Below are 15,638 nucleotides of genomic sequence, written 5' to 3'. Positions count from 1 at the left end.
CTTAGCTGTCAAGGCCAAGATTCTAATCGAGACCTTGCATATATTTTTATAACACATGTTGTGTTGGATGTTTTTGTCACTTCCTGAAAATGTTATTGTATTAACTGTAACTTAGTAACTTCATTACTCACAACTGGACTTATTTTATGACCATACAGACATGAGTTAAACAAACTGGGTTTCACTATCTGATTCTAGAAATAACGAATACTTCAAATCAAATACTCAGACCATAAGCTTTTCTTTCAATTACAGTATAAATCATCCAGCTTAATATTTAAACTATACATCCCACTATCAAGGTAAAAAACATTCATATTATCATAACTGTTGTTCAGAAAAGCACATGAATTGAACCACTGACACTGAAAGCCGATGCAAGATTATTTCATGATATTTTACTAGTATTTAATTTTTATCAGACTTAATTAGCTTGTATAGCCAAATTATTCTTGCCTATGATGAGAGAAAATACTAAGGGGACTACTGGTAGAGCTTTTAATTTAGAAAAGATAATATATGTTTTATTATTAATAAATAAATGATGAAATTTGTGTAATGGTTTTTAGTGAGTTACCACTCATCCACAGATTTCCCCTTTCATACAATTTTCCATAGTGAATTCATTCTCAAAAACATGGATTTCTGGCTTTCCTCTAAACTTACAAAATAATTATAAATATTAATTACTTGAGAAGATACAAATTAAGACGATTAGCCCATGAAAATATGTGGAAAATATTTGCCAGGCATAGTGTGAAGTTTTAGTTGCTCTAAAAGAATTAATGTCTATTTTCTCAATGTTTTATAACCCAGCTATCTCCTGGATTTTTTTGTCTTTAATGCTTTCATTAATTGAAGGCAAAATAAAAGAAATACTAAAAGATTCACCATTTAAAATTAAAAAGTCGAGGAAACATGGTAAAGTAAGAGACATCCTCAGATCTTTCCCTCTGAAATGACAATAAGCTGAGCATTCAAAATTCAACAAAAAACACCCACACTGCACACCAGCACGTCTGAGCATGGGATCTGCACATAAGAGCTACCACAGGTCAGAATCCCGGGTGTCGGGCGGTGGACTGGGAGAAATAAAGAAGCTGCCTCTCACAGCCACTAGAGCTCCTTGTAGGAGGAGGGGGGAGGTACTGTGAATGCCCTGATCAGCCTGCCTGGAAGTGACAGAACTTTTAGCAGTTCCATCAGCAGCTGGCAGCAGGGCACAGTCATCGGGGCAGAAAGCGGAGAAGTGGGATGGGACCACAGAGAAACAACAGTTGAATTTTACCGGCCCCAGTTGCAAAACCGAGGCTGAGCTATAGTCCCCAACTACCAACCCAGAGGGCTCCTCCCCCATTCCCATCAAGACCGATCACCGCGGAGCCCCGGGGAATCTGAGCAAACGCTACCAAAACTGTTGCTAACACTGACAGGGACTGAAACTGAGAGTAGCAAGTGTGATTAAATATCTACAAGAAAATAAAAAAGACATTTAGGCTTTATATAAAGCAAGGATCCAAGAGGCTTATACACCACCTACTGGAAACCAAAAGAAAAGTGTGTTCTTTTCAGTAGGCTAAAGAGAGACCTTTATATACTAAGTCTTCCTTCTGGAAAAACAACAGAATACACTTCCATTAATGCCCAGGCAGAGAAATAGTTTATTAAACACCATGAACAACCAAGATGACAAGGCATGTCAGAAAGAAAGAGAAAAAAATCTCTAGAAAATAAGCGTATAGATATAGAAATATACAACTTAAGTGACAGAGAATTCAGGATGTTACTTCTGAAAAAACTCAATGAGATCCAAAACGACTTAAATCAACAATTTCAGGAATTGAAAAAAAAAAAAAAAACTAGATGAGCAGAGCAAGAAGACTGAAAGCCTCAAAAGGAACCAAATAGAACTTCTGGAGATGAAGAACACACTACAAGAGTTGAAAAATGAAATAGCAACCTTGGGAAATAGAGTCAACCAAATGGAGGAAAGAATCAGTGATATAGAAGATAGAAATCTAGAAATAAATCAGAAGGAAGAAGAGAGAAACCGAAGAATGAAAAATAATGAAAGAGAACTACAAGAACTAGTTGATACCATTAGAAGAGGAAACATAAGAATAATGGGCATTACAGAAGGCGAGGACAAGGAGCAGGGACTAGAAAGCATTTTCAGACAAATAGTTGATGAGAATTTCCCAAATATAAGGAATGAGCTGGAGCTTGGAATTCAAAAAAATCAACAGAATACCCAATTATCTAAACCCCTAAATGGCCTTCACTGAGACATATTGTAATAAAGTTATCAAAAATCAACAACAGACAGAATTCTCAGGGCAGCCAGGGAAAAGAAGATGGTAACATATAAAGGAAAACCCATTAGATTATCATTGGACTTCTCAGTGCAAACCTTACAAGCCAGAAAGGAATGGAATCAAATATTTAAACTATTAAGTAAAAGGAACTACCAGCCTGGAATAATGTATCCAGCTAAGCTCTCCTTTAGATATGAAGGAGAAATTAAGACCTTTCCAGACATATAAAAATTGAGGGAATTCTCCACTATAAGACCTGCACTACAAGAAATACCGAAAAGTGTCAGCTCATCTAAAACAGAATAACAAAATGAAAAAAAGAACATAATTAGACAAATAGAAGCAGAGAAGTACAACCCTTAGTAAGAACAGGGCGATATAAGCTTAAATAATAAGAAGAGATTTGCTATAACAGGATAGTAAAGAACATTCAGCACACATTGGGACAAATTGAGATAACAATGACTGAAAAGAGGAGGATGCAAATATCCAAATTTGCAATGGGGAATGGAGATAAGGCATGTATAGAAGAAAATGGGTGATGGTATATATATACATAACTATCCTTTACATATTCATAATGGTAACTACACACCAAAGATTCAGAACTGAAGTATATAACATAAAACAAAAAGAACCAGAGGCAAAACCTACAAAAGCCAACCAAAATAAAGAAAACAGAAACACAAGGACAAGGAAGCAATGGAAACACCAAACTACCAGAAAACAAAAGATAAAATGGCTATAAGAAGACCTCATATTTCAATAATCGCCCTAAATGTAAATGGACTGAACTCACCAATAAAAAGACACAGAGTTGCAGAATGGATCAAAAAACAAAACCCAACCATATGCTGCCTCCAGGAGACACATCTCAGCTCCAAAGACAAATATAGACTCAAAGTGAAAGGGTGGAAAATGATATTTCAGGCAAATGGCATTCAGAGAAAATTGAGAGTAGTGGTATTAATATCAGACGAAATAGTCTTCAAAATAAAAAAAGATAAAGAAAGATATTGAGAGACACTTCATAATGATAAAGGGAATCATGCACCAAGAAGACATAACACTTATTAATATCTATGTTCCCAATCAGGGAGCCCCGAAATATGTAAAGCAATTACAAATAGAACTAAAGGGAGAAACAAAACACTGTCATAGTAGGGGACCTAAATACCCCAATGTCGATATGGACAGATCATCCAAATAGAAAATCAATAAGGAAATAACATCTTTAAATGACACATTACACCAACTGGACATAATTGACATATTTAGAGCCTTCTATCTTAAAACAGCTGCTTATACATTCTTTTCTAGTGCGCATGGAACATTCTCAAGAATCTACCACATACTGGGACACAGAAATAGCCTCAACAAATATAAGAGGGTTGAAATCATACCAACAATATTCTCTGATCATAATGCTTTGAAAGTAGAGATCAATTGCAAAAAGAAATCAAGAAGAACCACAAATACATGGAGATTAAACAACATGCTACTGAAGAATAACTATGTCAGGGGAAAAATAAAAAGAGAGATCAAGAGATACATAGAAATGAATGATAATGATAGTACAACATATCAAAACTTTTGGGACAAGGCAAAAGCGGTCATAAGAAGAAAGTTCATATCATTACAGGCCTTATTCCAAGAACAAGAATGAACCTAAATAAACAACCTATGTTTCCTCTTAAAAAACTAGAAAAAGAACAAAGGAGGCCTAAAGTCAGCAGAAGGAAAGAAATCATCAGAATTAGAGCAGAAATAAATGAAATTGAGAACAACAACAAAAAAAAAATAGAAAAAATAAATACAACAAGGAGCTGGTTCTTTGAGAAGGTTAATAAACTTGACAAAATCCTGGCTAGACTCAAGAAAAAGAGAAAGGGCACAAATAAACAAATCAGGGATGAAAGAGGAGAAATTATGACTGACATCACAGAAATACAAAAGATCATGCAAGAATACTATGAAAAAGTATATAATAACAAAATTAACCTAGAAGAAATGGACCAGAACTTAGAAAAATACAATCTTCGTAGACCGAATCAAGATCTGGAAAATCTAAATAGACTGATCAGCAGTATGGAAATTGAAACAACCATCAAAAAGCTACCTAAAAGTAAAAGTCCAGGACCAGATAGCTCCACCAGTGAATTCTACCAAACATTCAAAGATTTAATACCTATTCTCCTCAAACTCTTCCAAAATATCAAAGAGGAGACAATACTTAACTCATTTTATGAGGCCAATATTACCCTAATACCAAAACCTGGTAAAGATAACACAAAAAGGAAAACTACAGATCAATATCTCTCATGAACGCAGATGCAAAAATCCTAAATAAGATACTAGCTAACCCAATACAGTAACATATTAAAAAGATTATACACCACGATCAAGTGGGCTTCATCCCAGGGGCACAGGGATGGCTCGACATATGCAAATGGATTAATGTGATACACCACATAAACAAATTTAAAAATAAGAGTCATATGATCATATTGATAGATGGATGCAGAAAAAGCCTTCGACAAGATACAGCATCCATTTTTGATCAAACCACTTAACACAATTGGTATAGAAGAAAAGTACCTTAACATAATAAAGGCCATCTATGACAAACCCTCAGCCAACATTATACTTAATGGGGAAAAACTAAAAACCTTCCCTCTAAGACCAGGAACAAGAAAAGGCTGTTCACTATTGCCACTGTTACTCAATATAACATTGGAGGTCCTAGTGAGTGAAATCAGACAAGAGAAAGATAAAAGGCATCCAAATAGGAAACAAAGAAGTCGAACTGTCCCTATTTGTAGATGACAAGATGCTCTATATAGAAAACCCTAATGACTCCACAAGAACACTACTAGAAATAATAAGCAAATACAGTAAAGTCTCTGCATACAACATCAACGTTCAAAAATCCATAGCACTCCTATACTCTAATAATGAAGTGTCAGAAAAAGAAGTGGAAAAAATAATTCCTTTTGCAATTGCAACAAAAAGAATAAAATACCTAGGAAGAAATTTAACGAAACGTGAGGGACCTATACAATGAAAACTACAAGACCCTATTAAAAGAAATGAATGAAGTTACAAAGAAGTGGAAAGATATTCCGTGTTCTTGGATTGGAAGAATTAACATAGTTAAAATAACCATATTACCTAAAGCATTATACAGATTTAATGCAATCCCCATCAAAATCCCACTAGCATTATTTAAAGAAATAGAACAAAAAAATCATCAGATTTGTATGGAAGCACAAAAGACCCAAAATTACCAAAGCCATCCTGAGAAAAAAGAATGAGGCTGGATGCATCACTCACCCAAACTTCAAATTATACTACAAAGCGACAGTAATCAAAACAGCATGGTATTGGCAGCAAAACAGACACACGGACAAGTGGAACAGAATCAAGAGTCCAGAAGTAAACCCATATTTACGTGGGCAAATAATTTTTGACAAAAAAGCCAAAAACATACAGTAGAGAAAGGAAAGCCTCTTCGATAAATTTGTGCTGGGAAAATCAAAAGGCCACCTGAAAAATAATGAAACTAACTGTTGTCTATCACCACACACCAAAATTAACTCAATATGGATTAAGGACCTGAATATAAGACCTACAACAATAAAATACATAGAAGAAAACATAGGAACTAAACTGAAGGACCTTGGTCTTAAAGAAGATTTTATGAATTTGACCTCAAAGACAAGGGAAGTAAAAGCTAAAATAAACGAATGGGACTATATCAAACTAAAAAGCTTCTGCTCAGCAAAAGAAATCGTCAGCAAGATAAAGAAACACTATCTGAATGGGAAAATATGTTTTCAAGCATGCCTCTGATAAGGGCCTAATATCGAAAATATACAAAGAACTCATACGATTCAATAACAACAAAAAAGCAAATGATCTAATCAAAAAAATGAGAGGACCCGAATAGACATTTCTCTCTAGGGGACATACAAATGGCCAACAAATATATAAATAGATGCTCAACATTGCTAACTATTAAGGAAATACAAATCAAAACCACAATCAGATACCATTGACACCTATTAGAATAACTATAATCAATAGAATAAGTAATAACAAATGTTGGAGAGGATGTAGAGAAAAAGGAACCCTCATATACTGCTGCTGTGACTGCAAATTGGTACAGCTACCATGGAAAACAGTATGGAGGTTTATCAAAAAACTAAGAATTGATCTATCATATGATCCAGCAATCCCTCTACTGGGTATTTACCCCGAAGACTTGAAAACCCGTATTCGAAAAGATATTTGCAAACCTATGTTCAGAACAGCACTATTCACAGTGGCCAGGACATGGAAGCAAGTGAAGTGTTCTACGATAGATGATTGGCTAAAGAAGCTGTGGTACATATATACAATGGAATATTACTCAGCCATAAGAAGAGATGAAATACTGCCATTTGCGACAACCTGGATGGACCTCGAGATAAGCGAAGTAAGCCAGACTGAAAAAGTTGAAAATCACATGACATCACTTATATGTGGGATATAAACCTAAAAGCAACAAATGAACAGGACAAACAGAGACTCAGGGACATGGACAATGGACTAGTGGTTACTAGAGGGTAGAGTGTGGGGAGAAGAGAAGAATTAGACAGGGTAAAGGGGGTAAAATATAGGGGGTTGGAAGAGGATGAAGTGGGTAAAAGGGATCAAATATATGGTAGCTGAAGGAAACTGGACTCTGGGTGGTAATCACACAATAGAATATAATGTACAAATTATAATGTACACTTGACAATTATATAATTGTATTAACCAATTTTACCCCAATAAACTTTAAAAAAATAAAATAAAATAATTAAAAAGTCATTTAATTTGATTTAACTTAATTTTTATTTGCACTTTTCTAAAGTACAAATTCACTGAGAACTAGATTCATCAAACATTTCATAACTGATGTTTTCTGACTTATGAATAATTTAATTGTGAAAGACTGTTCAAAAGCATAATTTGTTCATAAGACCAAAATGAAAATAAGACAACTACACATAGTATTTGTTGATGTCAAGATTAACTCTTACTAGATAGACATTTTTTGTTTGTCTCTATGAAGTAAGGATGTTTGAGAGCACCAAAGTGCAATGCTTAATTCAAAGATAATTTCATATCAACTTTTCCTAATATTTCAATGTACTTTTAATTCTTTCAGCAATAGAAATTCTCCTTGCTAACTTCCAAATCATTATCTAATTAAAATTTTTGATGAAGTGGAAAATTTGTAACCAAATATCAAAAGTGTTATTGAACACACACATATGTTCTCATATATATCCTATATACATGACTATTGAAGTGTACTAATCATCTGAATTGATTCGCATTTGCTTAGGAGAGCAACACTGTTCATCATTTTAAGTATCTATTGAAATTATATACATATTAAAAATGTCCAGGAATATTAATTAGTTAAGATAAAACTGTAGAGGAATCCTATCAATTAATATTTCAGGGAGAAAAATATGTCTGCTTTGAGAGACATCGTGGATTCTATTATTTTAGGTAAATATTAATCCTTATATATATCATTTATAGAAGCCATTGAAAAATTGCTGAAATTCTGTGGCTTTTATATAAGTGGGGATTTAATCAAATAAACATAGAATAATAATATTGTGATTTGCAATTGTCTGCAGCTTAGGGGCCATATGTCAGTCCATTTCAAGTCAAAATGAATCTCATGGTTCAGTTGCTGTATCTCAAGCATGTCCGTGTAGGCTAAGTGTAGAGATTTCCAGCTGCATCATTGCAGAATGTCTTTCCATGAATACTCTGCAAGACTCCTATAATTTGACTTATAAAACTGAAATTAGTTTAGTTTATCTATTTTTTCTTAGGAAGCCACATCATTTGTCAAGGAATGATTTTGAAATAAATAATAATTGAATCAACATGCTTTACTTGAGCACGACATTCCAGCTTAGATTTTTTTTTTTTTTTTTTGGTAAATTGGTTATATCTTTTTTTCAGTATATTTAAAATTTTAACTATATTTTCTAACTTTGCTGTTAGTTATGAAATATATAAGTTCAAATCTTAGGAATAAGGCAGGAAGTGATATTGGTTATTAATACATTTTTAATAAATTTAAGGATGCTCTGCTCTTCTGAATACTAGAGGATGTGATAATTTCTTATCCTAAACTATAGAAGGGAGGTCATTTTTAAGTTGAGTATATTAATATTCAACACCATTAAACAATTAATGAATGCCTAAATATGTGTCAGACAAAATATAAGCAATCATCACACAAGACTAAGTTATTTAGTGACATAATGGCAATGAATACGTCTTAATTACATTTGTATATCCAGTGTTTAGAACTGTTCATGACACATAGGCGTGGTTTATTACATATTTTGAATGAATGGATATGTGAAGAATATAAAACATAATTGACTTTACTCTTTATTTATAAATATATAAATTTTTGAGCTTAAGTCAATATTTGGTGAGCTAAGTTTAAAATATAGCTGTAGAGGAAGATTTAATATATACATCAATAATGTACTTGTTTTGTGATATTTTTTCTAATATTAGAATTAGCCTTATTGCTTTCAGTAATTTAAACTTAAATTTTAATTAGCTAACAATTTTAAATTCTTAATAAGGATCTTTCTCCTTTTCTGTTTGCCAACATTCAAGAAGTGTTGCCAAATTTTAAAATTCATAGTTTAAAATTATTTTAATTGTATCACTTTTTAAATACAATATCTATTTTTTATGCTAAGCAGATATTTTAAATAAGAGGATAAATATGCTCTCGTAGTTAAATTTTGGTACAAATATTATTGGATATATTTTGAGTTATAATTTTCTTATAACATGTATGTTTTGTTATTATTCTTAATAAACACATCTTTTAAAATGTACTAAACTATCTTATAGGTACTTCATTTTGAAAACTATTTAAAAAGTAAATTCGACTTAGCTATTTCCTTTGATTATTCATATATGATAGAACTATGGTAAAAATCTTATTCATAGTGATTTCCTATCATTTTTAATAAAGCATAAATGGATAAATTTAATAATGTTTTTGAAGATTTATTATATCATGAACACTATAGACAAGAACAGTCTGCATTTTTTTCATTTCCTTTTTTTATATATGTATATTTAAAATGGTCTATGCAGTTTAATTCTAAAGGGGAGAATTATTTTAAATTACTAAAAAAATATTTTCTACATTACTTTGCTGTTTTTTCAATGACCATGCTCTGAGAGCATCAACTTTAAATTGTAAAAATAATTGTAGAAATTAGGATACTTAGGTATCCTAAGGGCGATGGATTTTTAAGCATAAAATATTTTGAAAACATTAAAAGTAATTCAATTGACAACTTAAGAAATGTGAAAAAAAATCCTAAATTGTTAATTTAATCATTTTTGATAATTTTGAGTACTTAAAAAAAGTTCCTGATCATATTATGCAGCACCTTTCCATAATTTAACAAATGTAAGCCTCCACTCAGTTGAATATTGATGACATGCTTATTCTGGTTAGATTCAAAAACTGAATTTTAATAGATGTCATTAACATCCTTGCATTTAAAGTGATAAATATGAGACCTAGAGTGTTGATAATTTCTGCAAAACTACTGAAGTAGCAAGTATAGATGTAGTACATATTGCTTTTTAATTGCCTGGACTAAATATTTAAATAATTCAGGTTAACCAGCTTTCATTAAGTTTCTGTTATGACCCTGAGTACACGAATGTACTATTTACACCAGTAAATGCTGATGAGTATATGCTCAGTACACGGAACTATGTATATGATGAAAATCAAATGAACAGATTCCATTTTCCAGAATGTTTATATGAGTTGGGAATAAATGAGAATTCATACATATAAAATTATGACAAAAATTCTGCTATCTTCCATGAGACACTAAATAAATTGTTTAAAGTTCCAAAAAATGTATAAGGAAAAAAAAATATGTAGTCATGGGGATCAACACAAGCATCATGGGAAGATAGCACTTAAAATGATCCAGGAAGCATAGATTAGAATAGAAATTACTAAAGTTTCCTTCCTTCCAGAGGATTGCCAAAATAGTCTTATGAAACATGTCAACGTAGTATGCATTTTTGCTCCTACTCCTTGCTCAACTTAAATGGATTTTCATATAGTATTTTCCAAATAATATTTAGGTAATGTACAAGTATCATGTGAAACAACTTTGTTCCCGAAGCTTCCTTTATTTTGAATGAAACATATCAAGTTAGAATGAAGAGAAATTTTGTTACTTACTTTAAATCTTGTCATAATTAAAATGTAAAAAGCCAATTTTGCCTCATTTGATTATTACTTATTTACTTCTTGTATCCCCAAATATATAGTAACTTCAGAGTGTGGAGCACAATTGTTATGTTCTCATCACATTGCAAACATTCTTTGCCACAGTGCTTGACAGAAAGAGTACACTCAAAATAATAATAATAATAAATAATAATAATAATACCCACAATGTCCTCCAAACACATTCATATTAAGCTACAAGTTTTTTTTTTTTTTTTCTTCTGACTTATGCTTCCTGGCTTTTTGATCTGGAATGCTTTTCTTGCAGTATTCAAAGACAGACAGAAGAGTTCCTTAAGTGCAGGAAATTACTAGTAGGTTAGTGTGGATGGAGACAGTGAGTGTTACAGGGGACCACATTTGAAGGGTTTCTTAAATATTGTGTGGAAAAGTATAGGCTACTCTAGCATTTTGTAGTAAAATTAATCAGAATTTCACAAAAGGGGGTTTGATCAAAGTCTACTGAGAAGTAATTATGGCAACAAGATGACTGCAATCTTAACAAAAGCAGTTTTAGTTGAGTAGTTTCAGCGGAGTGGAATGTGTCAGTGTGTAATTTAAAATGAGGAACTAGATATGCATGTATGGAAAAATAAAAAATATATATATTTTGAAGGGGAACAAAACTATTTGGTAGCTACAGGAAGAATTGGGATTGAGAAGTGGGATTAATATAGTTGTGTTGTCATTTTTATGTTTTGTTTTGTTTTTATTCCAAATTTCTAAAACATTGTATGGGGCTTATGTGAATAACTAGGTTGAGGAGAGACAGATTGCAAGAGCAAGACAGAGAGAGAGAATATGCATATTAAAGGGATAGTAGACACTTGAAAAATTGCTCAGAGAGAAGAGATAGGTTTCCTAATTCAAATAAAGATATTTAAGATAGAGCAGGTATGTATAAGTGTATATAGGTTTGGAGATTTGGTGGTAGGAATATAAGAAAGTTTCTCTCTGATGACTTACGTTTTCTCAGCACACAGACAAAAGTATCAGCTAGGAGCCACAAAGGAACAGCGCTTGTAAGGAGTTAGAAGGAAGAGGAGAAGCTACATAATCATGTTGATGCTGGAAACTGAAATTAACTAAGGAAATAATACTAGGATTGTCTAGTAGCATTATATGTTCTATTTGGATTTGGGGCCATGATTCGAAAGCAATGAATAATTATGGTTTTGTAGTATTTTTGGACAACATTGAATCCCATAGTTTTCCTCTTTATACCTCTATTTGGATTTATTCAGCTATCTCAAATTAAATAATGCTTTAAGTGCAATCATTATTATGCAATGTGTTTGTGTATTATGCAAACACATTTTATTTCTAGTGTTTTCTATCTGAGAAAATGGCACCAGTATTTCCTGTGCTATTTAAGACAAACACCTTACAGTCATTCTTAAGATTTCTCACTTACTCATCTGATCCATTAAATATGTCATGAAATCTTGTTGATTTCAAATTATACTTATCTCCTAAATTTACCTACTCTTATCTATCATCATTGGAGCCTCTCTTGTCATACAACAGAGTCTCTTTCTGGACCAATGCAACAGAAACAAAAGGGCCAATTGCCTTCATCCATGCTCTTCTCCAGTCTGTTACCATGCTGCTGTGAAATGATCTCTTTAACATCACTTTAATCTGATTATTTTCCTGCTTATAACTTCGTAATGATCTCTCTTTGTTCATAAATTAAAACTCTCTTTATTCATAAATTAAAATTAAATTAAAAATTAAAACACCTTAATTCACAAATTAAGATGTTTGTGATCTGGTGTCCTCTTTCCTGTCTGACTTTATCTTTACCACTCTATTTTATTACCTCCTTGATCAGTTCTTTAGTTTAGTCCATCTCCTTTTTGCTCTTCGCCTCTTTTGGACCTTTAAAATGATTATTCTCTCTAAGGCACTGTGATACTCCTATTCAAATTGGAGAATATTCCTAATTCTCTACATCTCAGCAAAGATTCAGCTTCCTTAGGAAAATCTTTTTTAACCTTCCAGTCTAAATTAAGTGTTGATGCTCACTCCCATAGCTCTTTTTCTTAAGTAGCATACTCATATTCATAATTGTTAATGAAATACCTTTAAGACTCATAAAGGCAGTGCCATGTTTATCTTGTTTATTTCTGTAACCCAGTACCAAGCAAAATCTCTCAGGCTCACATTTGCTGAAAGCATTTTGTTGAACTATTGAACAGAAAGATGCATTTATCAACTTTTTACTTACAGTTATATTATTTCCTATATCTGAAGTTTCCATGGAGGGTTGAACAGCAGTTTTATATGTGATATCATAGTAAAATTTTAAGTTAAAAGGCACTCATTAAAAAGACTTTTGTTTCATGAATGATAAATGAATTTCAAATATGCAGAGTATGTAGATAGGCACTTCATGTCTTTGAAAGCAAATAGTGTTTAAAGTGGGAATAAAAGGATAATAGAAGAAAATTGGATAACTTAGCTAAGAATGGTACTGGCTGCTCCAGCAATCCTATTATAAGAAAAATAGTATTTTAAATCTTTGCCTAATCATTTAACTACAAGAATGTTCCTAATACTATCAAAAAGCTCTTTTTATCTTTCAAATACCTTCACTGTCTTTCTGAATTTATCAGAGCATTAAGGCTTTACTATCGCTATAATTAGATCCACTAAAAAAAGTATCTTCTCAGTTTTGTCAATTCCTGATTATTCACGGTGATGGCAGAAAGACTTAGCATGGATTACTAAAACTCCAGATCATTTACGGCACATGAAATTTAGCCCCAATTCATTACGTCTGTCAAATTATTTTTTTGAAGTACAAGTTTACTTTTGAGCTTTGGCAAATGTTCATTGATTCATGAATAGATGTTCTTAAGTGTATACACACACATATGTATATTCATAGTTAGTGAATTTTAAAAATAGAAAAAATATAAATGTTTGATTAGTTTTATGTAAATTAATCCCTAAGAAGTAATCAAACCATAAGTTTGATGTCTGTCAGTCTTCAATTGGTCCATACTGAGCAGTAGGAATATTGAGATTTAACTGTTAGCAACGAAGGAGAAAGAAAAGTACAAAGTCTAGAGATTACACAGAATAAAATGATTTACTTCATTAGCACTTATTTACCTGACCATCAACTTAGAAATGTTAACAAAAATTTCAGAGAACATTTTCTTTATGTGATTCTTAATGCTTTAGTTATAATCTTCATTCCATGTCATTCATTCATTCATGCATTACATAACAAATTATGAACACTGTGATAAGTATTGTTAATGTGAAATAAAATGAGACACATTTTCCACTCTTATAGATCTTTAGAATTTGTATAAGTATGACTGATATTAGAGAAAACTCATGTTTAATCAATGAATAGCTCTAAAATGTAGTAATATCTAAAGTAAATGTCTAAATTCCAACTCCTCCTGAAATCACAATATAATGTAAATGATATACTAGTTCATTCATGCATTCTCCACAATATAACAGCATTTATAAAGCCTTTAGCACCTACTAATTATTTAAATAATTAATTTAATAACAAAATTTCAAGCACCTCTCTGCACCATACCATTCTATGAGCATAGTGGAAAAATGTACTTTTCTTCAACATATGATATATTAATGTAGGGAATGAAAATTACATTCAAAGCATTGTTTCAGTTTTAAATACAAATAAGTATTTACTTTTTGTAATATATTTTTATAAGCTCCTGTAGCATAAAAATCATTAAAAATAGATAACATTTCAAACATGTTTAAATACTTTAAATAAATATTTGATTATCTGAATGAATAGCCTGGTATTTATGATTCAGAAGCTTATGAAAAATTTGAAACTAATGCAAAGATTGTGTTAAATGTACTTTGTGTATACTAGTCAAAATAATGACATTATTCACAAAACAAACACTGCATCTGTTCCAGGGAAAAGCTTAGTTTCTTATTTCTTTTAACAGTGTGCAGACCTGGGTTCTTCAAAGCCTCACCTCACAGCCAGAGCTGCAGCAAATGTCCACCTCACAGTTATACCCATGAGGAAGCTTCAACCTCTTGTGTCTGTGAAAAGGATTATTTCAGGAGGGAGTCTGATCCACCCACAATGGCATGCACAAGTAAGGAAACTCACGGATATTCGGTGATGCTTTCACCAGTTTGAAAAGAGCATGGTAGAGCCTGTTCCATTCTATTACCATTTCCCCTAAGACAGGCATAACTTTTAATCTTCCAATATAGTTTTTCACCACATTTCAATCTTCTTGGGTAAGCGTTGAAACATTTGAGGCTCTCTTATCATTTATTCTGAGAAGCATCCATTTTTCCTAATTTCAAATTCAACATCTGAGTCACAGACATAAAACTTTTCCTTTTATTGTGTGTTCTTTTAGTGTTCGTGGTAGCCAAAGATGATTTTGATCAATCCATTTCCCTATTCATCATGATCAATTTTCTTCTTCTAAGTCAGCTTTCTAATTAGATAAACATGTAGTCAATGGCACTTTTGCTTTTTGCCTTCTTGTTCAAACTTGCCCCACTAAGTTGCAAAGACCAACGAGAAGGTCATTTGTAAAAGAAGACAGTAAACTACAAGAACACAGAGAAACAGGGATTGGTAAATCAGATGTAAGAGTCAAATATAAAACCAGTATTTTAGCTAAAATTTTCAAGCAGTTGTCGTGTTTCTTTTGAGTGAGTGTTCTTATCTATTATTAATTACATTATCAGGTAATCATGTAATTAGAGTGATGAATATTAACAGCTAATTCCAAAAATTGCAGTGGATGCATCCATATTCATTAATGGTTTTGGTGGTTTTGTTTTTCTAGTATTCCACATATTTCTGGGGAGGAAACAGATTTATGTATTTGTTTGATGACAATACTCTCATGGTTTTTCTACATCCACGGTCTTTATAGCAAATCAAACAAAAATAGAAAATGAAAACGAAGAAAAGTGGATTCCCTCTCTCCATAACATTAAAT

General features: G+C 32.1%; 1 protein-coding gene across 4 annotated transcripts in view; it reads left to right on the top strand.

Annotated features, from left to right (window-relative positions):
* Nucleotides 1-15,638, top strand: part of EPHA5 (EPH receptor A5) — a 334,884-nt gene that overhangs the window by 138,092 nt on the left and 181,154 nt on the right. For all 4 annotated transcript variants that reach the window (XM_011360645.1, XM_011360643.1, XM_011360644.1 and 1 more), the window contains exon 4: nucleotides 14,616-14,771. In XM_011360645.1, coding sequence (XP_011358947.1) covers nucleotides 14,616-14,771 — 156 coding nt within the window. The remainder of the gene's footprint in view (nucleotides 1-14,615; nucleotides 14,772-15,638) is intronic.

The sequence above is a fragment of the Pteropus vampyrus genome, unplaced genomic scaffold, assembly GCF_000151845.1.
Source record: "Pteropus vampyrus isolate Shadow unplaced genomic scaffold, Pvam_2.0 Scaffold57, whole genome shotgun sequence".
Classification (NCBI taxonomy): domain Eukaryota; kingdom Metazoa; phylum Chordata; class Mammalia; order Chiroptera; family Pteropodidae; genus Pteropus; species Pteropus vampyrus.
Note: the sequence above shows the minus strand (reverse complement) of the source record. Positions and strands in the feature narration are given on the sequence as shown.